Source organism: Pelophylax lessonae, assembly GCF_965119305.1.
Source record: "Pelophylax lessonae genome assembly, chromosome: 4".
NCBI classification, from domain to species: domain Eukaryota; kingdom Metazoa; phylum Chordata; class Amphibia; order Anura; family Ranidae; genus Pelophylax; species Pelophylax lessonae.
The window spans coordinates 551,611,329-551,637,894 of NC_138771.1; the positions used below are offsets into that span (position 1 = coordinate 551,611,329).

Here is a 26,566-nt window from a genome sequence, read left to right on the forward strand (position 1 = left end):
TATGTTTGGCGTAAAAGCAACACAGCTCATCACACTAAACACACCATCCCCACTGTCAAACATGGTGGTGGCAGCATCATGGTTTGGGCCTGCTTTTCTTCAGCAGAGACAGGGAAGATGGTTAAAATTGATGGGAAGATGGATGGAGCCAAATACAGGACCATTCTGGAAGAAAACCTGATGGAGTCTGCCAAAGACCTGAGACTGGGACGGAGATTTGCCTTCCAACAAGACAATGATCCAAAACATAAAGCAAAATCTACAATGGAATGGTTCACAAATAAACATATCCAGGTGTTAGAATGGCCAAGTCAAAGTCCAGACCTGAATCCAATCGAGAATCTGTGGAAAGAACTGAAAACTGCTGTTCACAAACGCTCTCCATCCAACCTCACTGAGCTCAAGCTGTTTTGCAAGGAGGAATGGGCAAAAATTTCAGTCTCTCCATGTGCAAAACTGATAGAGACATACCCCAAGCGACTTACAGCTGTAATCGCAGCAAAAGGTGGCGCTACAAAGTAATAACTTAAGGGGGCTGAATAATTTTGCACGCCCAATTTTTCAGTTTTTTATTTGTTAAAAAAGTTTGAAATATCCAATAAATTTCGTTCCACTTCATGATTATGTCCCACTTGTTGTTGATTCTTCACAAAAAATTATAGTTTTATATATTTATGTTTGAAGCCTGAAATGTGGCAAAAGGTCAAAGTTCAAGGGGGCCGAATACTTTCGCAAGGCACTGTAGGTGTGACTGCAGGTTGTTTCGTCGGTAGTACATCAGGATCAAGCAGGATTCATGCCTCGAAAGCCAACAGCAGTTAACCTGCGAAGACTTTTTATCAATATTCAGACCCCAGCAGATAACACTGGTAATAGAGCCCTACTGTTCCTAGATGCACACAAAGTGTTTGACAGTGTAGAATGGGATTATCTCTGGCTGGTATTGGCTAAATTCAGGTTGGAACACAGTTCATGTGGTTAAACTTTTATATATTGCACCAACTGCATCCTTAAGAATTCTGGATAGGATTTCCTCTTCATTTCCTCTGCGCAGAGGAACTAGGCAGGGCTGCCCCCTGTCCGCATTACTATTTGCACTCGCCATCGAGCTGTGCTCATAAGAGCTAACCCCCTAGTGGCGGGGTTCCGATATGGCGAAATCCAGGAAAAAATTATGCTATATGCAGATGACATATTGCTGCTACTGGGAGACACTAATTTATCTCTAAGCAGAATGGGAACAACTGCGCTAGTCCAAAATATGTGTGTAAAGCAGCAACCTCAAGTGTGACCGACACCCCAAAAGTCCAATATAAAAATAAGTTGCGCTATAAGTGAAACATATAAATTGAAATATGGTGAAGGAAGTCCGTATATTGTCCAGAATTTGGAAACAAAATGAGGTAACTTGTGCAGGTACCGCTTACCGGAAACACAATGTATATAAGCCAATCAATAAGCCTTCAATAAGCCTCAAATGGTGGACCCAGGTGGACCTTCCGGTTCCAACGTAGATCCCTCAGTGGAATGTTGACATGTGTGATATAAAAAAACAAAACGCCATAGCGTAAAACCAAAAAACAACAGAGGATAGTAATTGACACCCAAGGTGAGTGGGAGCACCAACGTTCCCGTGTTAAAGGGTAAATGAGGTGTGAAAGAGTGAACTTGACCACCACAGAAGCTCAATAGGTACTTCTTACCAGAATTAAAAATAAGAGTCACCAGATATACCAAAGAATTCCCCCAGTAGGACAGCAGCTTACCACAGAGATGAGTGTGAAGAGCATATAAACTAATAGACTGGTAGGTCCCGACCATGCAAACCAAAAAGGAGAAGCACCGCCACTGGTTAAACACCCTTACCGACTCCAGGTAATATAGGGTCAAAAGATGTTGAAGGAACTGATCCAATATGGCCTCCTCACATGGAACTCAGGATGCCGACGTGAATCAATCAGGGAACATAAAAAGGCACGCCATAGCATAAAACCCACGGATAATTTATTAAATAAAAGAGAGACACTTACAAGCATCAGAAGATATAGGCCAAAGGGAGAGAAGGTAACAGCCGCCGGCCGGCCGGCTCCGCTCGCCCGTCCTTCGTGGACAGTAACGTGAAGGTGACCTCAGCACGCCGTGACCTGACGCGTTTCATCAAAGATGATATTCTCAAAGGTACAGGCGGCGTGCTGACGCCACCTATTTATAGCCATAATTCTCATTGAATCGATGACCGGAAGTTCCCTTGCCGCCATCTTGGTTAAGGTAACCCGGAACCGGAAATTGCATACACGTCCTGGAATTTCATTGGTAATGAGGGAAAAAAGATAAATAATAATCCCAATGTAGCCCGGAACCGGAAATAAAGACAAGACCTGGCATTGAAGAATAACAGGGCATACAGGATGTAAACAAAAGGGACAATCGTGATAGGGTGGCACTCGCCGAAGAGGGCTGGGCTGACCACATCATGAAGTGGACAAGAAAAAAACGTCAGCCTAGTTTGATCGTTGCACTAATTAAATAAATAATCACAATGGCAAAAATAGACTAAATGTCTGTTGTACACATAAAAAATTACTTTATATGTATTATTTATAAAAATAAAAATGAATATGGATAATATGGAAAATTCCGGTGATGGATTCAGGCCATAGATAAAATTACATATAAATAATACAAACATCATTATTCATTAATCGTTAAAAACAACCATATATGAATTTATGGGGTATTGATAGTCATATCCAACATTAGAATAAATAGAATTATCTAACAGTAACACTCTGTATGGCTCTAAAGGACATTACAATTAAAATTAATTAAAAATTGATAAACGAAAAGTCCTCTCAACACAGATATAGTGATCTAAATGTTGGCAGACTAATAACTTGGTAATGCATAAAGCCATAACATATGGGCAGAATAAAGTACTAGCACAGATGTACAGACTAAGAATTATCAATAAATGCATTAATTTCAGTATCCACATTTAATCCAAAAGGCGTGTATGTCTTGGCCCTATAGATCCACGACATTTCAAGACGGGAGATACCTCTAATTAGAGGTTCTCCCCTCCAATGCGGGGTAAATTTATCTATTCCGAGAAACAACGTATTTTTAGGATCACTATTATGGGCCTGCGCATAGTGCTTAGAAACGGAGTGCTTCGGGAATGCTTTCCTAATGTTGGCTACATGCTCGTTAAGTCTAACATTGAGGGGACGTTTAGTCCTGCCTATGTATTGGTAGCCACATGGGCATTGGAGCAAATAGACCACTTACTTGGTGGTACAGGAAATGAAAGGTTCAATGTCGAATGATTTTCCAGTACTCTGGGAGATAAAGGCTTTGGTGTTACGTTTTTTCACAGAATTAAGTGAACAGATTTGACACCTGTTGCATCTATAGTACCCTGTGAGTTGGTCTAGAAAAGTCGCTTTGGGTTTTGGAGGCTCAAGCACATTAGGGGCTAGATGGTTTCACAAAGAGGATGCACCCTTGAAAATAACCCTGGGCTTATCAGGTAAAGATGTTCTCAAAACCGGGTCATTATTCAAGATATGCCAGTGTCGGCGGATCAGGTTTTTAATGGCCATATGTTGACTGGAGAAGGAGGTAATAAAGGGTGCAACAGTCGAATTAGATGTAATGGCGGCATTCTCTGCCCTCTGTGGTTTCAAAAGTTGCGCCCTATCTTGTTGTTGAACTTCCATGAGTGTTTCTTGAAGAAAACCATGGTTATACCCCTTTTCCAAAAATCTTTTGGTCAGAACATCTGCTTGAGACAGAAACTCTTGATGGTTGGAGCAATTTCTCCTAATACGGAGGTATTGCCCCTTTGGTACCGCCTTTTGCCATGGATCGTAATGGCAGCTGTCTACAGGGATGTATGAGTTCCTGTCCGTTGACTTAAAATAAGTCGATGTTGTAAAACCGTTATCCTTGATTGATATTGTTATGTCGAGGAAATTGATGGTAGATTGGCTGCATTCGTAATTGAAATGTATGCCCCTCGAATTGGAATTTAACTCATCCATGAATGATGTTAAATCATGGTGGTGGCCATCCCAAAGGAGGAGGACATCATCTATATACCTAGCCCACAGCATCAGCTGAGGCCTATGGTGGGCATAGATGACATCCTCCTCCCACTGGGCCATAAACAGGTTGGCAAGGGAGGGTGCGTATTTGGCCCCCATGGCCACACCCGTTATTTGGCGGTAAAACCTCCCATCAAACCAGAAATAGTTGTGATGGGTGGCATACTCCAAAAGTCTCATAATGAAAGAGATCTGTAAATGGGGTATTTGGGAGTTCCTGTCTAAGAACATTCTCACTGCCTCTAAACCAAGATGGTGCGGTATGACTAGTCCTAGATTCTTTATGTAACAATAAAAATCTAGTAAATAGGCCGGCGGACAAAGGCGGGGGAATAGCCATCCTTGATAGCGAAGACTATATGGCGGAAATGAATAGGTTGTTAAGTGATGATCAGACCTATATTTTGCTCCCTTCTGACCCCAAGACTAAATATAAAAGGGTGCTAGATAAAATCATGGAAGAGGATCATAAGCTGGGCATACTCAACAAGAAGGAGAAATCCTCTCTTGTTCCGAGATGCCCTCGGACGCCTGTTATATACTGTCTCCCTAAACTGCATAAGAGTCTGACTTCCCCCCGGGTCGTCCCATTGTCAGTGGCATAGACTCTGTGACGTCCCAGGTGGGGAAGTACATTGACTCTTATCTGCAGCCCCTGGTCCAAAAGACTCCATCGTATGTCAAGGATACGACTCAGATTCTTAATCTGCTGTCTGGACTGACCCCCACTGCCAACCTATGGATGGTAACAGCAGATGTATCTTCTCTTTACACTGTCATACCGCACCATCTTGGTTTAGAGGCAGTGAGAATGTTCTTAGACAGGGACTCCCAAATACCCCATTTACAGATCTCTTTCATTATGAGACTTTTGGAGTATGCCACCCATCACAACTATTTCTGGTTTGATGGGAGGTTTTACCGCCAAATAACGGGTGTGGCCATGGGGGCCAAATATGCACCCTCCCTTGCCAACCTGTTTATGGCCCAGTGGGAGGAGGATGTCATCTATGCCCACCATAGGCCTCAGCTGATTCTGTGGGCTAGGTATATAGATGATGTCCTCCTCCTTTGGGATGGCCACCACCATGATTTAACATCATTCATGGATGAGTTAAATTCCAATTCGAGGGGCATACATTTCAATTACGAATGCAGCCAATCTACCATCAATTTCCTCGACATAACAATATCAATCAAGGATAACGGTTTTACAACATCGACTTATTTTAAGTCAACGGATATCATAATCCCTGTAGACAGCTACCATTACGATCCATGGCTAAAGGCGGTACCAAAGGGGCAATACCTCCGTATTAGGAGAAATTGCTCCAACCATCAAGAGTTTCTGTCTCAAGCAGATGTTCTGACCAAAAGATTTTTGGAAAAGGGGTATAACCATGGTTTTCTTCAAGAAACACTCATGGAAGTTCAACAACAAGATAGGGCGCAACTTTTGAAACCACGGAGGGCAGAGAATGCCGCCCGTACATCTAATTCGACTGTTGCACCCTTTATTACCTCCTTCTCCAGTCAACATATGGCCATTAAAAACCTGATCCGCCGACACTGGCATATCTTGAATAATGACCTGGTTTTGAGAACATCTTTACCTGATAAGCCCAGGGTTATTTTCAAGGGTGCATCCTCTTTGAGAAACCATCTAGCCCCTAATGTGCTTGAGCCTCCAAAACCCAAAGCGACTTTTCTAGACCAACTCACAGGGTACTATAGATGCAACAGGTGTCAAATCTGTTCACTCAATTCTGTGAAAAAACGTAACACCAAAGCCTTTATCTCCCAGAGTACTGGAAAATCATTCGACATTGAACCTTTCATTTCCTGTACCACCAAGGGAGTGGTCTATTTGCTCCAATGCCCATGTGGCTACCAATACATAGGCAGGACTAAACGTCCCCTCAATGTTAGACTTAACGAGCATGTAGCCAACATTAGGAAAGCATTCCCGAAGCACTCCGTTTCTATGCACTATGCGCAGGCCCATAATAGTGATCCTAAAAATACGTTGTTTCTCGGAATAGATAAATTTACCCCGCATTGGAGGGGAGAACCTCTAATTAGAGGTATCTCCTGTCTTGAAATGTCGTGGATCTATAGGGCCAAGACATACACGCCTTTTGGATTAAATGTGGATACTGAAATTAATGCATTTATTGATAATTCTTAGTCTGTACATCTGTGCTAGTACTTTATTCTGCCCATATGTTATGGCTTTATGCATTACCAAGTTATTAGTCTGTCAACATTTAGATCACTATATCTGTGTTGAGAGGACTTTTCGTTTATCAATTTTTAATTAATTTTAATTGTAATGCCCTTTAGAGCCATACAGAGTGTTACTGCTAGATAATAATGTTGGATATGACTATCAATACCCCATAAATTCATATATGGTTGTTTTTAACGATTAATGATTAATTATTTTTGTATTATTTATATGTAATTTTATCTATGGCCTGAATCCATCACCGGAATTTCCCATATTATCCATATTCATTTTTATTTTTATAAATAATACATATAAAGTAATTTTTTTATGTGTACAACAGACATTTAGTCTATTTTTTGCCATTGTGATTATTTATTTAATTAGTGCAACGATCAAACTAGGCTGACGTTTTTTTCTTGTCCACTTCATGATGTGGTCAGCCCAGTCCTCTTCGGCGAGTGCCACCCTATCACGATTGTCCCTTTTGTTTACATCCTGTATGCCCTGTTATTCTTCAATGCCGGGTCTTGTCTTTATTTCCGGTTCCGGGCTACATTGGGATTATTATTTATCTTTTTTCCCTCATTACCAATGAAATTCCTGGACCGTGTATGCAATTTCCGGTTCCGGGTTACCTTAACCAAGATGGCGGCAAGGGAACTTCCGGTCATCGATTCAATGAGAATTATGGCTATAAATAGGTGGCGTCAGCACGCCGCCTGTACCTTTGAGAATATCATCTTTGATGAAACGCGTCAGGTCACGGCGTGCTGATGTCACCTTCACGTTACTGTCCACGAAGGACGGGCGAGCGGAGCCGGCCGGCCGGCGGCTATTACCTTCTCTCCCTTTGGCCTATATCTTCTGATGCTTGTAAGTGTCTCTCTTTTATTTAATAAATTATCCGTGGGTTTTATGCTATGGCGTGCCTTTTTATGTTCCATGATTGATTCACATCGGCATCCTGAGTTCCATGTGAGGAGGCCATATCGGATCAGTTCCTTCAACATCTTTTGCCCCTATATTACCTGGAGTCGGTAAGGGTGTTTTAACCAGTGGCGGTGCTTCTCCTTTTTGGTTTGCATGGTCGGGACCTACCAGTCTATTAGTTTATATGCTCTTCACACTCATCTCTGTGGTAAGCTGCTGTCCTACTGGGGGAATTCTTTGGTATATCTGGTGACTCTTATTTTTAATTCTGGTAAGAAGTACCTATTGAGCTTCTGTGGTGGTCAAGTTCACTCTTTCACACCTCATTTACCCTTTAACACGGGAACGTTGGTGCTCCCACTCACCTTGGGTGTCAATTACTATCCTCTGTTGTTTTTTGGTTTTACGCTATGGCGTTTTGTTTTTTTATATCACACATGTCAACATTCCACTGAGGGATCTACGTTGGAACCGGAAGGTCCACCTGGGTCCACCATTTGAGGCTTATTGAAGGCTTATTGATTGGCTTACATTGTGTTTCCGGTAAGCGGTACCTGCACAAGTTACCTCATTTTATTTCCAAATTCTGGACAATATACGGACTTCCTTCACCATATTTCAATTTATATGTTTCACTTATTTATCTCTGCAGACTGTTATGAGCCTTATTCTTGATTTCTGCCAATATTCTGGTCTGAAGATCAATTGGACCTTGTTGGCGTTGCTCCTTCTGGATGGAGACCCTACGCAAATAGTAGCCCCCATATGTCCCATTCCTATTACTGACCAATTTAAATACCTGGGAATATACGGGACATCCTCCCCCTAAGAATATGGCGCATTAAACATTACTTCGCTTTTACACAAATTTCGTTATAAAATTTGGAATAAATTGCCACTGTCAGTCACAGGTAGGGCGAATCTTATCAAAATGATACTAATGCCCCAGCTTCTCTATCCCTTGCATAATTCCTTGACTGTTATACCCTTCAAAACATTCAGAATAGTAAACTCTATTTTTATAACCTTGTTATGGAGGAAACATACACCAAGAATTTAACTGGAACAACTGAAAAAGCCTAAGGATGGGGGGGTCTTAGCCCCGGCTATACTATGTATCGGCTCAACTGCAATCCTATGCCTTCTACGACACGCATTATACTTACTTATATCAAGAGAGACTCTATTTCTGAAGGCCTTGAAGCCATTAGTCTTGCCAAACCAAACAAAATCCTGCCAACATACAGCCTCATTCAAAAAATCTGGAATAAGGCCAAATACTTACAGCATGCTACCAGATATACGAAGTACAGCCCGATCTGGAACAATAACAATTATCCAGAGCTAGCAAAATTGGTGGATGGCATTCGATGGGAGAGGTATGGGATAGTGTGGATGTCCCAGATTTTTCGAGATGGGGTCCTGATACCTTCTGCGTCCCTGCAAGCTGAATACTCGCTACCCGATCATATGCAGTTTTACTACTTGTAATTGAAAAATGCAGTCAGGGCGCAGGGGTAAATGCAGGATTGGCGACTGTCTCCTACTCCTATATTTAATCTTATACAACTGACAGACAACTCTAAAGGTTTTATATCTCAATGTTCCAATATGTTAATATTGAAATTTCATAAAGGCCACCCTAGTAAAGTGACTTCAGGGTGGGAGAATGATTTGTCGCTAATATCAACTGAGCAATGGGAAGAAGCATATCAGGCGGTGTCACAGCTGTATATTATTTTACGTGCTCACTATACTCCCCTGAAGCTGAGCAAGATGGGATATGGTACGAAGTCACACTGTCCTAGGTGCCAAAGAGACCATGGGGACTTGATCCATCTGCTATGGAGATGTCCCAAACTCCACCTGTACTGTAGCCAAATCCTAAATACACTAAACATTGTATTTAAAGTAACAATCCCAATAGACCCTAAATGTTGTCTACTGAACATCCTAGAAGGTGTTATAGAGGAGGAGCACCCCAGGACAGCTGTTGAAAGGGCCCTTTTCCATGCCCGGAGATTAATTCTAGGAATGTGGAAATCCGCAGATCCCCCCACACATAAATCATGGTTGTCAGCCATGGGAAATGCACTACTTTTAGAATGTCATATCTACACAAGACATGGCTGTCAGGGTAAATTTGAAAAGCTGTGGGGCCTATGGTTGGATACCCCTGGACTTAGTCCACAGGAACTAGTACTACACAGATTGTTGGTATGCCTGAATAAACCATAGAAAATGAAGATATGTCTTTAACAGTTGCATAACAATAGCTGCACTTCTTGTGGATTATTGGTTGGGTTGAATTACAATAGTATAGTTTCTGATATATATATATAATGGTCTGACCGTAAATAGATACCAATATCTGAATGACTTCTATGCCCACAAATGCAATCCAAAAAAAAGGGAGGATTGCCAATGTACTGTGACTGTATTATATTGTATTGTTACACTAAGGGTTTTAAACAATAAAACATTTTCTTCATTTTAGGCTCGGTTCACATTTATGCGATGCAGGAAGGCTGCGAATCCGCAGCCTGTTCCCGCATCGCACACGCACCCCCGGCAGTTCACACTGCCATATGCGATACGCTGGGGGTGTCAATGTAATCTTAACGACACCCCCAGTTTGATCGCATATCGCAGTGCGATCGTGCAGTTCGCACAGGATCGGATCGCACAAGTGTGAACCGCTGTGCGATCCGATCCTGATGCGGCTGCCAAAAAGGGTCCCTGTGCGTGTTTGGTGCGGCTGCGCTGCGAATTTAGCCATACAAACTGTATGGCTAAACTCGCACCGCACAGCCGATCGCACACGCACAAGTGTGAACCGGGGCTAAAAAAAAAAAAAATAGGTGTGACTGCACTATAATTTAAAAATACTTAAATTAATTAAAATATAATACAAATAAAAATACTCAATGTGCAATAAAAAATAAAATAATAATAATAAAACTTACCCAAGGTGTCCTCTGTCATACAATCCATTTAGTGCAAGTCTGGAATCACTTTTTGGAAAAACATGGGATAGACACAACTGGAGAGGATGTGATAGGGTTAAAGCGATCCCAAAGAAAGAGACTAAAGCCCCGTATACACGTACTGATCGTCGGCCAAAAAGCTTCGGCCGACGACCGATCTGCCGATTGTAGGCTTGTTAGTATGATGCCTCTGACAGCCGACAGCGCACATTCGGCCGAAAAGAATCTGTCATGCAAGCATTAAAATTTTTGTATGCCGACACCAGAGCGGCCGATTGTTCGCCAGTCAGTACAGATTTCGGCCGACAGACCGCAGATTTGCAAGACTGGGCATGCTCAGAAAAGGAAAACACAGGGAAAGTTAACCATTACATGACATCACTTCTGCAGTCGGCTATAGTCGGCGGACAAAATTCTTGTGCAGTCTTTTGCACTTTTCAACAGACACCGACAGCCCTGGACAAAAGACGGCCGATCGTTCGCCGACGATCGGTACGTGTGTACGGGGCTTAAGTGGATTTATGAAATAGAAACACTACAACCTGGCTATGAACACCGACATTGATTTTAATTGTTTTTGAAGTAATTTTTAGAGATCATTTAGCGTTTCAATATTTATTACTTTGTTTAGTAATATATTGGAGTAGATGAGAGCATATATTTTTTTATAGTTTTTAGGTTCATATTAATTCTTAGGACAATTTTTAGATAGGTAGTATTTCCCTTAGAAGGATATGTCATGATTTTTGCTAGCAAGAGAAGAGAGGAGTTTTAACAGATTTAGGTAGGATATACTTTGTGTAGATAGGCTGTTGCTGTATTGAATGATTTTATTGTGCTGCAATTGTAATACATGTAAACTGAATAAAAATATGAGACAGGGGATGAGCCACCTCCATTCTGTCCCTGATGAAAACATCATGTTAAAACGCGTAGGGTTGGGCTTGTCTGGAGGGACGTCTTTCTGTTTGTGCTTGTCCACTCGCAACCTGAGATTGGTGGCTGGAGCCAGCAATGCCACTGAGAATCACGCGTGTATTCCTTTTTGGGAAATAGGCACTAATTTATGTAAGTGCATGACTGTATTTTATTCTTATTAAAAGAGGATTTTACACTATCAGCGCCTTTTATCCCTTTATATATGGTCTCTGGGAGGAAAGAAGATAATTGAACACTGTGTTGAAGATTATGTGATGTTAACCCTGTGGATACTGAAAAGGAATTGGTTGTTTTTTTTATTGAGTAAAGCCTGATGGATTATTAATCCTGTTGAGTGGTTGATGTGACAGTTGGAGGACACTGGGTGTAGTGAGGAAGCAATGAGAAGGATATCCTTTGTGGACACTTTATTTTGGAAGTACTATTGCCCTTTATGTGTGTTTGACACAGGATATAATGCACACATTTTGCACAGGACGCTATATGCATTTGAATTATACGATCTGGACACTGATGGATGAACTTTATTGCACAATATGAATTGTATTGCACTTAATGGATTGCATGACAGAGGACACCTTGATAAGGTTTTATCATTATTTTACATTGCACATTGAGTATTTTTATTTGTATTATTTATCAATTCACTTGGGTATTTTTAAATTATAGCACATTCAAACATATTATTGGTTAGTTAATGACATTCTTGTTTTGGACAAAGTGAGGAAGGCATAGAACTTCTACCAGGCATTATGCTGTCTGTGACCCCCCCTTAAATGAATTTCCCCTCACTTCCTGTTCTGGGGATACTGATGTTATTGGGACAGGAAGTCAGAGGAAATATCCAACACAGACTTAAAAAGCTTTAGGATAAAAAGTTGTTTTATTGCTTTAGTGATGGGGATCCTAGTGAAATGAGTAAGCTTCTTTCTTTCCTCAAAAAAACCCCCCACTGATTTTAACTGTTTCTTAAAACAGTTACATTCAAGTAATTCTGTCAATTGTCAATTATAACTGTTAAAGTTTCTGGTATGCTTATGTGAGCTCTCAACCAAACTGTCAAGCCATGAAATGACTGGTGTTATAACTGATCACATGTGCAGCATCATGACAACTGCAGATCAAAGAGAGGTCGAGATGGCAGCTTTCTTTACTGTAAAGTACAATCCAACTCAGCAGTACAGGAGACCTGATTTATATATGCTGCTGTTCACTAACACTTTTAGGTCTCCTCCCCACCCCCCAGCCTGTGACTGGACAGTGAAAGGAGAAGCAGCATACTGATAAGCTTACCTCTCTTCCACTCTGCTCTTTTCTCCTATGAGTATGCACCTTGACCTGTAGCCTAACTGATTGGCTCCTTGTGCTACATCTCTCTCCCTCAGCCTGAGCTTTGTACATGGACTGTAAGAGGCTAAAACCAAGTCAAATTCAGGTATTAAAATTCCATTAAAAAAAAAGAATTATTACCGAGCTGTGTTAAATTGTGTCTATTATACAGTATCTGCCTACAGTTCAGCTTTAACAGATAAGTCCAACCTAAAACTAAAATCCCTGCATCTATAGATCTCCACGTTCTAACACTAACCTATCTAGCCCTGTAAAGAAAAAATCAGTACACTTACCTTTTTTGAAGCCGATCCGACACAATTCCGCGCTGAGCTGTCAGCTGTGGCTTCGCTGTGGAGGCGGGTGCAGAGGACACAGCCGACAATAGAAGCCCCATAGTAAGTCTATGGGTGACGTCACTTCCCATTCATTTCACAGCCGTTGTCGGCCGTGTCCTCTGCAGAGTTTCCGCTGCTGGAGATCGGGTCAGAAAGGCTTCAAAAAAGGTAAGTATACTGATTTCTTCTTTACAGGGCTAGATAGGCATGTGTTAGAACTTGGAGATCTATAGATTCGGGGTATTTTAGTTTTAATGTAGACTTATCCTTTAAAGTGTCATGATTATTACTGTTTTTTTTTTCTCAAATGATGGGTATCATCATCATAATATTTGCAAGGGCTCCATTTGAAGCAGATTCCTGTTGGATTTTGAAAAACGTTCAAAATTATTTAGATTTTTCAGTTTGTTACTAAAAATGGGCCATCATAATGTGGAATTAATAAACAACTAGAGTAGAGAATAAGAGTACTTTAACTATTGCATGTGTAGCACTGCCCCCTTGAGGACTGCCAGATTCCACACTTACGGGTCCCCCCCCCCAGAGTTACCATTAGCAACATTGATTTGCACAGTCTCTCACTTTTCCTCCTCGGCTCGCTCCAATAACCAGTCCAGGGGTATGTAGTTGTTTTTGTGTTTTATTATTAATTAGGAATGGGAGAAGGGAATAGTGGGATACTTTGAATTAATTATGCACAATGTTGGAGGACCTCTATCTTTAGGTACAGCCAGGCTGTTGATTCACCCTGCCACTGAGGTGAATCTAGTTTTGAGTCTCTTTCTCAAGACAACTTGATGAACTATATGTTATCCTCAGGACACTCCTCCTCTCTCTTGACTGCCAACACCCGTCCACTGACTATCCTACTCCTGGGGTGGCCCCCTCAGGTCAGGCCTCTTGACACGAGCCCCTGTACTCACGATACTGCTTTTCCAGGGTCTCCAGTGTCTCCCCTCCAGTCAGCTCTCCTGGACCTCTGGCTTATGCTCCATTCCTCTGGCCCTCGGGATTACCTCCTGTGACCATGTGCCACTGCTACAGAGGAGGAGGCAGCCGCCCCCTTCCCTCCGGGACTCTGTTCTCCAGCCAAATACCCCACAGCACATGTGCTCCTGGCTTTTATACAGTATCCCAGAATGCACTGAGGCGACCCGCCTCTGCCAATCACCAGGACTGTATCAAAGCCTATGCATCCATTTGTCAGGTTTCCTCCCACTGTCCAACATGCCTCCCTATTGGACCAGTGTGAAACACTCTCTAGACACAATGAATTACACACTGAGCACAATGAGCAGACCTCACTAACAGATCCTGCTCTCTGGTAAGCAAAGTGCAATATAGATTTGCCTGCAGTAGACAGAGCCAAAAAACTATACTCTCTCACTAGCACCTACCTAGGAGGGTGCTACACATGCACAATATGTATTAAGAGAATATTTACCTATATGACCAATATTTCTTGCTCATTTCAATTTAGATAGGAGATATTTTAGGCCCAACGAAGATGAAGAAGAGTCTATCTCACGTGGAGAGCAAATCTTTCAAAAAAGAGCCAGTAAAAAATCTCAAATTCGTGATAAGAGAAACAAATGGATATTTTATAAACGTGGATCACTACAGGCCATGCCGAGACAAAATTCAGATGAAGCAGGTCAGTTTCTTTTTTCTTTTATTTGCTTTAAAGTACGATATTTATATCTATACGTGATCTGGCTCTTCCGGGTAAGGCGCATCCAGCAGAGAGGTAGAACCGTGGTCTACCTATGTAAGCAAAGCAGATTGCCGTTCTGACAGGAGGGAAGGCATGGATCCTGTGTTGCTACAAAGCAAGGAGTAGGATCCATCTCTTCCCCTAGTAAAAGCACCTCTCACAGTCTAGTAAAACACAGGCTAGGCACACAGTTAACCCTGTTAACCCCTTCCTAGCCAGTGTCATTAGTGCCGTGACAGTCCATATTTTTTTTAGCACTGATCACTGTATTAGTGTCACTGGTCCTCAAGAAGCATCAGTTAGTGTCAGAATGTCCGCAGCAATATTGCAGTCACGCTATGAGTCGCTGATCGCCACCATTACTAGTAAAAAATAAATAAAGAAATCAAATAAAAATATCCCATAGTTTGTAGATGCTATAACTTTTTTGCAAACCAATCAAAATATGCTTATTAGGATTTTTTTTTTAACCAAAAATATGTAGCAGAATACATATTGGCCTAAATTTATGAAGAAATTTGTTTTTTTTTTTATTTTTTTTTTATCGGATATGTTTTATAGCAGAAAGTAAAAAATATCGTTCTTTTTTCTATTTAAAATTGTTGGTATTTTTTTGTTTATAGCGCAAAAAAATAAAAAACGTAGAGGTCATCAAATCTCACCAAAAGAGAGCTGTGGGAAAAAAAGGACATACATTTTTTTTTGGTACAGCATCGCACGACCACGCAATTGTCAGTTAAAGTAACATAGTGCAGTATCGCAAAAAATGGCCTGGTCATGAAGTGGGTAAATCTTCCAGAAGTCAAGTGGTTAAAGTATATGTAAACAATCACCTTGAAAAAGAACCCATTCAGTTTAAAATAGAAATGAAAGGCAAAACATGTGTATGTAAATATATGTGTAAAACATTATAAATATGTATATATTTTTTTATAGGTGATCACATTCTCTCTGTTCTCAGCTGCATAACGAGCTTAGAGAGCTGTGAGAGGAAAAAATCAGTACACTGGTTTTCCCAGTGAATGGCTGTGCAGGGCAGGCATGTCAGGACAAGTCTGATCATTGGAGGAGAGCAGGTTGAGTTCCCAGTAGAGCTAGAGAACTGGCCACACTGTGCTCTCTTGCATAGAGTGGTCAGTTTTTAATAGGAAAGGCAGGAACACCAGGGATTTCACAAAAAGGAAGTAATACAAAGAGGACAGGATACTTTTTCATACAAGAACATAGTACAGCAGGCACATATCAGGAATATAAAATGTTGAGTATATATATATATATATATATATATATATATATATTCTTTAACCCTTGCAGTGAGGAGACAGCCCCCCAAAAATCTTTTACTTTTCCTGAAAATGGGCTCTAAATGTTAAGTTGCAGTGAATTCATGACCATGTAAAAAATAATAAGGTAGCAGATACCTGCTACACAGAGCCAAGAGGTGTGTATGTAGTACAGCATACCAGCCTAGTCCACTAACTCACCTATATAGGTTGGGTACTATGTGGAACCTATATAGGTGTGCCTTGTGGAACATATAGAAAAAAAGATTAGTATGGAAGGAACAATACAAAAAGACGGCACTGTTAGGTCCATGTAGTGTGACTAAAATAAGGTTTATTGAATGTAAAAATTACAGAATGTATGATACATGATATGTATTAATCGCACCACCTACACCAGACACACGACAACGTTGTCAAATTAAAAACAATAGAATCTGGACTCTAAGTGCATGACCTGCTAATATGGCTGCTTGAATGACGACCTGCTGGGTCGTCATTCCAGGGAACAACTACCTCTGCTGCATCACTATAATCCTGCATATGTTTACAGAAGAGTTGTAATCACCTGGAAGATGACATGCTTAAACCATACTGAAGTTATTGATAACAATGTATCGATTCTGAAGCAGGAAACCCCCTGCAATTGTCACAATGATGATACAGTACTGTCTGGCTGTTAGTGGTAGTATACTCCGCTAATTGACTTTTACCTACAGGAAAGCCTATAATAAGGCTTACCTGTAGGTACAATTAATATCTCCTAAACTGGCACGGTTTAGGAGATATTCGCCCTGCATGCAGCCGCTGACATCAGCAGCGCATGCACTCTGAAGGTCCGGCGGACCTTCAGAGCTCTTTGCCGGTCCATGCGTGGGAGTGACGGCTCCGGCCACTCACAGAACCAGGAAGAGACGCCGAGGCAACATGACAGCGCCCTTAGCGTTGTCCAGGCGACCTTGTCGGGGCTTAGTTTTAAGGTAAGTATTTCATAATGAGTTAGTATGCGATGAATACTAGCTCATTATGCCTTTGTCCTGCAGGTTTTTTTTTTTTTTTTTTTTACTGAGTATTCAACCGCTTTAAGGAACCATTCACCTCATCCAAAGCCGATAGCGCTGATAGTTCACAATATGATTAAGCGAATTTGGTTACAAAGTGACGTCTTTGAGGAATAATTTTAGTGAGGGAACCGATATCACAGTTGCCCACATGTTTGGACAGATAATGCCGTTAGCCAGGTGGATAAGCAAATCATAGGGATGTGAGGGATGTGAGGGATGATTCAGCTCTGCGAGCGAAAGAGGATCAAAGTAGCAGCTGAGGTAGCAGTGTTGGAGTTGTAGATGATCATGTTCGTGCATGGGCATCCGCAGAACTTGTTTCAGGGGGAGACATAATTTTAAGGTCACCCATGCTCCGCCCTTTTTCGGGAAGGCGACGTCAGTCACCGCGACTTGTGAGTATTTTTAAAGGGGAAATGGCAGAATTTATTTTTAAAGCGTTTGTTAACCTAAAAAAATAATCTTCCAGGTGTTTACCTGCCTGCTCGCATTTTGCGAGTGGAATGATGAGGAGGGCGAGTAAGCACAGGGCTGTGCTGTATAGGGAATGTGTAGCTCCTCTGTTCAGCCTGCCCCTCCCCCTGTCACAAGGCTGTGTGTGTGTGATTCACTGTAGCCCAGTGAGTAGCCCCCCCCTCCAGGAATGGGAGAGGCTGCATCTACTCTGCCTTCTCCCGCCCCCCTCTCTCTCCCTGTGCCCGCCCAGGAAAAGTTTCATTTAAGCAGCCAGTAGCTACATGGTGAACTGAGTGAGTAAGATGAGCACTGTGACCGGGCTTACTCCTCCCTACCCTGTCACCCCCCCCTCTGTCCCTGTCACCCCCCCATCCCTGTCATCCCCCCCTCAGTCCCTATCATCCCCCCTGTCCCTGTCATCCCCCTCCTCTGTCCCTGTCACCCCCCCCTCTTTCCCTGTCATCACCCCCCTCTCTCCCTGTCATCCCCCCTGTCTCTGTCATCCCCCCTCTGTAATCCCCCTTTCCCTGTCATCCCCTGTCCCTGTCACCACCCCCTCTGTTCCTGCCATCCCCTCTGTCCCTGTCATCACCCCCCTCTGTCCCTGTCATCCCCCCGTCCCTGTCACCCCCCCCCCCTGTCCCTGCCACCCCCCCCCTCTGTCATCTCCCCCCTCTGTCCCTGTCATCCCCCCTGTCATCTCCCCCCTCTGTCCCTGTCATCTCCCCCCTCTGTCCCTGTCATCTCCCCCCTCTGTCCCTGTCATCTCCCCCTCTGTCCCTGTGTTCTCCTCCCTCTGTCCCTGTCATCCCCCTCCCCTCTGTCCCTGTCATCTCCCCCCTCTGTCCCTGTCATCTCCCCCCTCTGTCCATGTCATCCCCCCTGTCCCTGTCATCTCCCCCCTCTGTCCCTGTTATCTCCCCCCTGTGTCCCTGTCATCCCCCCTGTCCCTGTCATCTCCCCCCTCTGTCCCTGTGTCCCCCCTCCCTCGGTCACCCCCCCCCCCTCTGTCCCTGTCATCTCCCCCCTCTGTCCCTGTCATCTCCCCCCTCTGTCCCTGTCATCCCCCCCTCTGTCCCTGTCATCTCCCCCCCTCTGTCCCCATCATCTCCCCCCCCCCCTCTGTCCCTGTCTTCTCCCCCCTCTGTCCCTGCAGCAAAAAAGGTTTTTCACATTAATGTATTAAGAATGTATTAAGATGAAAACCTCTGAGACTTTACAATACCTTTAAGGCTATATTCACACAAGAGTTTGTGAGCAGCCAGGGGCAGCTGCCAGTGTTTTATCATATTAGCGCTACCCATCAGATTGTGACGTTCTGACAAAAAACACTTACTGCGCATGCGCTGTGCGTTCCATGACAGGTAGCAGTAATCTGATGGGACACCCATGTGAACAGCTTACTACACCCAGTTACGTCTTGAATTTCAGAGTAATTTTAGCATTAAAGTGAGCAGATATAAAGAAATATAATATATTAACATCTGTGATGCTGTTTTGTAGTAACATTTTGAAAGATGCTGGATGGCAGCAGTAGGAAGGTGGCGGAGGCCATGTTGGTACACCCCGCACTGCTCAGTGATAAACCTTTACACTTTCAAAATTAAACATCCATGCAGCAACACAGATATCAATATACTATATTTATTTATATACGCTCACTTTATTGCTAAAATACTCTTAAATTCAAGACATAGCTGGGAGTAGTAAGATGTCCGCTTGGGTGTTCTATCAGATTACCGCTACACAAAATGTTTGGAACGCACCCTGGTTGAAAAATGCTGGTCTAGATTATGTACAAAAGACTCAAGATTCGAAATCTCGAGAAAATGCACTCCTGAACAGATATATGGAGGGAATGTTATCAGTAGTAAAGTAGGACGTATGAATTATTTTTATATTTAGTCATGTGATTTTACTAATAGGAGTATTTTCTTATATACGGATTGATTTTTTTTAACATTTTAGCTGGAGTTGGTCTTTAATTTCACTGCAGAAAAAACAGCATTGTCACCCTGTTATAGGACACTGAAAATCAACAGATCTCTAATGCACTTTGCCAATGATGTCACATTTTTAATTTCAGGTGCTCACAGTAGCATTGACTGTGTTACAAATGCTCCAAAGTAATTGCAAATACTAATACTAATATATACATCATAAAGAATTTAACATTTTTGTGCGTTTGTTTTTTACATATTTAGCAAATATTGAAATAACAATTTATAGCCAACAACAACAATCCAATACAGACAAAGTGCCAATTACTTTGAAAATCGATGGAACAAACCTTTACCTCTCCTGCAATAATGGCCAACTAAAACTAGAGGTGAGTCCACAGTCTTGTCTATCCATTAATACAGATTGATTGCATATTCCAACTGCCGAACATCTGCTTTTCATAAAGTGGAACTGAACTCAAAAGGTGAAGATTTGCTATGTTATAGAGAACATTATGAAATAGTAGTTGTGCCAAGCAGTATCCTGATTAAAATCCCAATGAAAAATAGCAACGCACTTTCTAGTATGTAAGTGTGCCTAGGCACGCCTGTGCATACAGCCTCATTGCTGTATATCTTCATTATGAGATCTAAAGGCCCGTACACACGATAAGAAATTCGGAAGTTAAATTTCGTCCGATGAACGATCTGCCGATTTTCGCATCGTTAGTATAGTGCTTTGAACAGCTGATTATGAATTTCCATACGACAAAAACTGGATGTGCAGGCTATAAATTTGTTATCGTAAATTCAGATAATCTGATCGTGTGTACAAGGCTTTAGGCACTGCTGCTTCTGACTGCTAGTTTAAGTGCCGGGTCACACTTGTGCGATGCGGGAAGGCTGCGAATTTGCAGTCTGTTCCTGCATCGCAAACGCACATCTGGCAGTTCACACTTCCATATGCGATACGTTGGGGGTGTCAATGAAATGTTAACGACACCCCCAGTTTGATCGCATATCGCAGTGCAATCTGACAGTTCGCACAGGATCGGATCGCACAAGTGTGAACCACTGTGCGATCCGATCCTGATGCGGCTGAAAAAATGCCTCCTGTGCGAGTTTTGTGCGGATGCAGTGCGAATTTAGCCATACAAAGTGTATGGCTGAATTCGCACTGCACATCCGATCGCATGTAATGAAGGAGCAGTGCGCTCCGATATTACATGTGATCGCCGCACACGCGGAAGTGTGAACCGGCACTAACCAGTTGCCGACCACCCACTGCATATATACTGCGGTAGGCTGGTTCAGCTGCTCGAATCACTGTACCTGTACAGCAATTCGCGGGAGCGCTCCTGGGGGCCGTCACGTGCCTCCTGGTGGCGCACTCCCGCCCCCACTAGGCAACGGGGATGCCAACCCAAGGGACCAGCAGCACCGATTGCCACCGGGCATCCGCAATCTCTCCCCGCTGGAAGAGAACACCGGTCAGCTGTTGTAAACACAGCTGACCGTTCTTCTCTCTGAAATGATCAGAGAGAGCCTGTGATCCTTCTATATAGGATCACAGGTCTGTATGATCATTTTACAAGCCCCCCCCCCCACAGTTAGTAAACACTCCCCTAGGCACACATTTACCCTTTGATCACCCCTAGGTTAACCCCTTCCCTGCCAGTGTCATTTCTTAGCACTGATTACTGTAGTATGTCACTGGTCCCCCCCAAAAGTGTCAAAAATGTCAGTTAGGGGTCCGATCTGTCAGCCGCAATGTCGCAGTCCCGCTGAAATTCGCAGATCACTGCCATTACTAGTAAAAAAAAAAAAAATGACAAATCTTTCCGCTAGTTTGTAGACGCAATAACAATAATTATATTATTATAATAATAATAATAGGCGCTTTTTTTGCGTTTTTTTTTTACCAAAAATATGTAGCAGAAAACAAATTGGCCTAAAAAGATAAGGGGCGGGGCCATCCGTTTTTCGCCACCATGTGACCCCGCCCCTTCTGACGTCACCGACAGCTTTTTTTATTGTTTAGAGGCTGCAATTGGTGCTGGTGTGGAATTCACAAGACTGCTGCTTGTCCTTCCCCTTGGAACACATATGGCAAAATTTGCAATGGTGGTGGAACCCTTCTACAAGCAAAAATGTAATACCTGTTGCAAAAACACATGAAAACATTGCAGCTTACTAACATTGTTTAACATAAAAAGGAAAAAGAAGCAAAATAAAAAGCCAGCAAACACAATTGTCTTTAATAATTAAACAATTCATACCACAATTAAAATGTATACTTTTGTGTCAATAACAGAGTTGTAGAATTGTGATGAATGGATGACACTTGCTTTTCTTTACACTTATGCCTATGTTTTGCGGCTGCGTACTTATAATCGGGTAGGCGAATTTGCTAACTCACTATAACAGCAGCTTACGATTTCCCAGGCGTAGGTTTGAATTTTTTTTTGAGCATGCGCACATGTGCTGCTCCACAGTCATAGGCTGTGGGAGAATTTTTTATTTTTCACACTTTCCTTGAAATGTCTTTTTCCACATCACTTTTTGAAAAAGTTTCAAAGCAGAACATGTCCAAACTTTATACCACATCTTTCAGAACCACTTCACCCATGCTATCAAGCTCAAAACATTATTTCCAGGAAAATAGTGGTACTTTTAGCACGGCTACTTTTTTACTCCCTCGCGGGCGTACATTGACAATAGTGCATTTGCATTCGTGATTACACTTTCCCAATCGTTATAGTTATTTTGGTAATGCTGTGTATTTACGGCAAGTTCGCCATAGAGTACAAAAGTACGCCGATACGCCGACGTAGCATTATAGCAAATTAGGCCCACAGTCTCCAGTTCTCTTCAGAACGTCTCAACACAACCTGATAGAAAGCAAAGAACCCCCCCGTCCCCCCTTTCTTGGGGAATAATGACATATGGTGAATGTTGCTACTCAGGGAGGTAATAGGAAAAGGTAAAAGCACAGAACAAAAGGGGTAAGGAAGGCAGAAAAAGAAAAGGAATGAGTAAGATTAATTAGAAAAGTGTCGCAATGAATGTTTTTGGCCACATTTATCATAGTAACTTTGGGGCAAGTCCACTATGTGTGAATCAAAGTTCCCACCTGATCGCATCCTCAAAAACATAACAGAGAGGAGCTGGAGTACATCTTGGACAGTCTGTCAGGCACTAGGTACCAGCGTGACTGAACTTTAAAGTTTGCTTCCATAGGTTGACATTAAGTATGCCCTTATACATCCTAGAAACCCATTTATTCCAATCCTTGTCATCGATATTGATAGCTAAATCCTTTTCCTAGGCTACCTTATGAGATAATTTAGCAGACAAAATTACTAGCAGTTTATATAAAGCAGAGATGCCACCACACTGGAAAGTCCCTTGCAAACATCAGTTTTCATAAAGGGTTTGCACCACACTATCATTAGTACTTTTTTTGTAGTCTGAACATCTCAGTGAGCGGCATCTTTAACTGACCAGTGAAGTAAATCATCGGATGAATGCCCTTTTGATCTATTAAAGGAGGAGTACAGCCAAAGCTCGTTTGGCTGTATTTCTTCTGTGAAACACAGGAGTGCAGTCCTTTCTGTACTCCTGTGACCCATTTTCAGCTGCTAAAGACCCCTGTCAGCTGATGTCACAGAACCGGGCCAAGCTGGCGAAAGATCACGACCATATGGTCAGGATCCACACACATGCCTGGACCGGCATCGGGCTAAGCCTCTCAGTAAACCTCTGAGAGCCCGATCAAGCCTCTTCCGCTTTTGCCCCTCCACAGGCCAGCACTCCAGTGAGTGCAGGGAGGAGGGGGGGCAGAGCAGAGAGCCAGTGACAAACAGTCACCAGTTCTTTCTTCTCATGGAGCACTGAGAACTGAGTGCTCAGTGGTGTTTGATCACTCTGTTCTCAGTCTTAGAGCTGGCGGGGGCAAGATGCAGCATTGGATCGATGCTGCATCCACCTAGTTACAGTGCATCCGGAAAGTATGCACAGCGTTTCACTTTTTCCACATTTTGTTATGTTACAGCCTTATTCCAAAATGGATTAAATTCATTATTTTCCTCAAAATTTTACAAACAATACCCCATAATGACAATGTGAAAGAAGTTTTTATGAAATCTTTGCAAATTTATTTAAAATACAAAATGAAAAAATCACATGTACATAAGTATTCACAGCCTTTGCTCAATACTCTGTTGAAGCACCTTTGGCACCAATTACAGCCTCAAGTCTTTTTGAGTATGATGCTACAAGCTTGGCACACCTATTTCTAGGCAGTTTCTCCCATTCTTCTTTGCAGGACCTCTCAAGCTCCATCAGGTTGGATGGGGAGCGTCGGTGCACAGCCATTTTCAATGTAGTTCAAGTCTGGGCTCTGGCTGGGCCACTCAAGGACATTCACAGAGTTGTCCCTTAGCCACTCCTTTGTGATCTTGGCTGTGTGCTTAGGGTCATTGTCCTGTTGGAGGATGAACCTTCGCTCCACTCTGAGGTCCAGAGCGCTTTGGAGCAAGTTTTCATCAAGGATGTCTCTGTATATTGCTGCATTTATCTTTCCCTTGATCCTGACTAGTCTCCCAGTTCCTGCCGCTGAAAACCATCCCCACAGCAGGATGCTGCCACTACCATGCTTCACTGTAGGGATGGTATTGGTCAGATGATAAGCGGTGCCTAGTTTCCTTCAGACATGACGGAAGAGTTCAATCTTTGTTTTATCAGACCAGAGAATTTTGTTTCTCATGGTCGGAGAGTCCTTCAGGTGCCTTTTAGCAAACTCTTGGCAGGCTGTCATGTGCCTTTTACTGAGGAGTGGCTTCTATCTGGCAACTCTACCATACGGGACTGATTGGTGGAGTGCTGCAGAGATGGTTGTTCCTCTAGAAAGTTCTCCGCTGTCCACAGAGAAATGCTGGATCTCTGTCAGAGTGACCATCAGGTTTTGGTCACCTCCCTGGCTAAGGCCCTTCTCCCCTGATCACTCAGTTTGGCAGGGCGTCCCGCTCTAGGAAGAGTCCTGGTGGTTCTAAACGTATATTTATGGATGATGGAGGCCACTGTGCTCATTGGGACCTTCAATGCTGCAGAAATTTTTCGCTACCCTTCCCCAGATCTGTGAGGTCTACAGACAATTCCATGCAATTTATGGATTGGTTTGAGCTCTGATATATAGACAGGTGTGTGCTTTTCCACATCATGTCCAAGCAACTGAATTTACCACAGGCAGACTCCAATCAAGTTGTAGAAACATTTCTAGGATGATTAGTGGAAACAGGATGCACCTTAGCTCAACTGTGAGTGCCATGGCAAAGGCTGTGAATACTTATGTACATGTGATTTATTTTCGTACATCACGGGTCACAGAGCCATAATTATAACATATGGGTTATATAGGCCACCTACAGGTGAAGGACACTGGCAACCAATCAGAATTGATGACCCCCCTATATAGCCCCTCCCACACAGGAAGTACCTCAGTTTTTTCGCCAGTGTCTAAAAGGTGAAGGTCACTGTGGAGAGGAGCTCCACATGTTTGTTATGTTTCAAAGAAGAAGAAAGAAGATTATGCTATGATACCCCAATCAAAGATCACTGAATCTAAGGGGTTAGCTATCGGATCCATCGAATAACAGTCAATGGACTAAAAAGATGGTACCCGAGCCTCGGGAAGCAGATACAAGGTTTTCCCTGTAATGCTGTCCTTTTTAGGCACTGGACCCTGAGATCCGAAACCTTGGAATACCAAACCCCAAAGGCGCTCCGTGCAGGGTGCTCTACAGGTCCAAGGTTGTGGCCCCTCAAATATAGGGGACCCTGTCCTTGAAGGTCTTTAAGGCTATGCTCATCGTGAGTAGTGAAGGTTGAAAAACTTGCTTTAGCAGTTTCCGGCAGCGAGGACTGGTGAGTCCATTTTAAATATTTACACAGCAACCAAGGAACCGTTAATGGTTGAAGATTGCAAAAATGTAAATATTTTATGCACTGTTACCCTTATTAAGATTACAGAGACTTGTGCCAAGTGTATTACTGCTTGTATTCACATTGCAGCAGATTATGCAAAGTAAAACTTGCTTATACCATATGATTACACTGTGTTGTTTCTACCCTGAAGCTGATTAACTAATTAAACTTCAGCTGTGACTAACAAAACTCAGCATGCTGTTTGCTTCCTCTGTGTGTTAAATCCTGGCACATAAGCATTTGAATGATTGCCTTTGCAGGACATTGAGGCAGGTGGGTGCAAATTATGTTTAACCGGTTGCCGACCGCCGCGAGTACATATACTGCGGCGGTCAGCCCCGGCCAGGCAAAGTGGCGTACCGGTACGTCACTAGCCTGTCACTTGCTTGTGAGCCAATAGCGGGCGAGCGCGTGCCCACAGAGGCGGACGAGCGCGCGCCTGCCCCGGCTTGTTCCCTGGGAAGTCCGTGTGTGTGACCGGCGGACCCGATGTCACTCGCGATTGTCCGCCGTGAAGGGAGAAAGGCAGGCGGCTAATGTAAACAAGCCGCCTGTCATTCTCCTCTGTGTATGAATAGTGATCATACGGTTCTACTATGTAGGACCCTTGATCACTGTTCCTACACCAGTAGCCATGTCCAATCACAGTTAGAAGCACGCCCCTTGGGACACACTTAACCCCTCCTTCCCCAATAAAGTTAACCCCTTTCCTGCCAGTGTCATTTTGCAGTAACAGTGCATATGTATAGCACTGATTACTGTAGTAATGTCACTGGTAACCCCAAAAGTGTCAAAAATGTCAGTCAAGGGTCCGATCTGTCCGCCGCAATGTCGCAGTACCGCAAAAAAAATCGCAGATCGCCGCCATTACGCATTTAAAAAAAAACACCAAAAATGACAGAAATCTTTCCCTTCGTTAGTAAACGCAATAACTTTTGCGCAAACCAATCAAAATATGCTTTTTTGCGATTTTTTTTTTTACCAAACATATGTAGCATAAAACAAATTGGCCTAAAAATGTTAAAAAAATTTTGATTTTTAAATTTTTTTGGGGAATTTCATATAAAAAAAATGTGAAAAATATTGTTATTTTTGCAAAATTGACGCTCTTTTTTTGTTTATAGCGCAAAAAGTAAAAATCGATCAGGTGATCAAATACCACCAAAAGAAAGCTCTGCTTGTGGGGAAAAAAAGAACATCAAATTCGTTTAGGTACAGTGTTGCACGACTGCGCAATTGTCCGTTAAAGTCACTCAGTGCCGAAT

At 42.8% G+C, this 26,566-nt stretch overlaps 1 protein-coding gene across 1 annotated transcript in view; it reads left to right on the forward strand.

The window, feature by feature from the left end:
• The window catches only part of LOC309552761 (uncharacterized protein), a gene marked incomplete at its 3' end in the record, with an annotated part of 63,312 nt that overhangs the window by 15,491 nt on the left and 21,255 nt on the right, over positions 1–26,566 (forward strand). The window contains exons 3-4 of the mRNA XM_082253676.1: positions 14,340–14,513; positions 19,581–19,705. Coding sequence (XP_082109802.1) covers positions 14,340–14,513; positions 19,581–19,705 — 299 coding nt within the window. The remainder of the gene's footprint in view (positions 1–14,339; positions 14,514–19,580; positions 19,706–26,566) is intronic.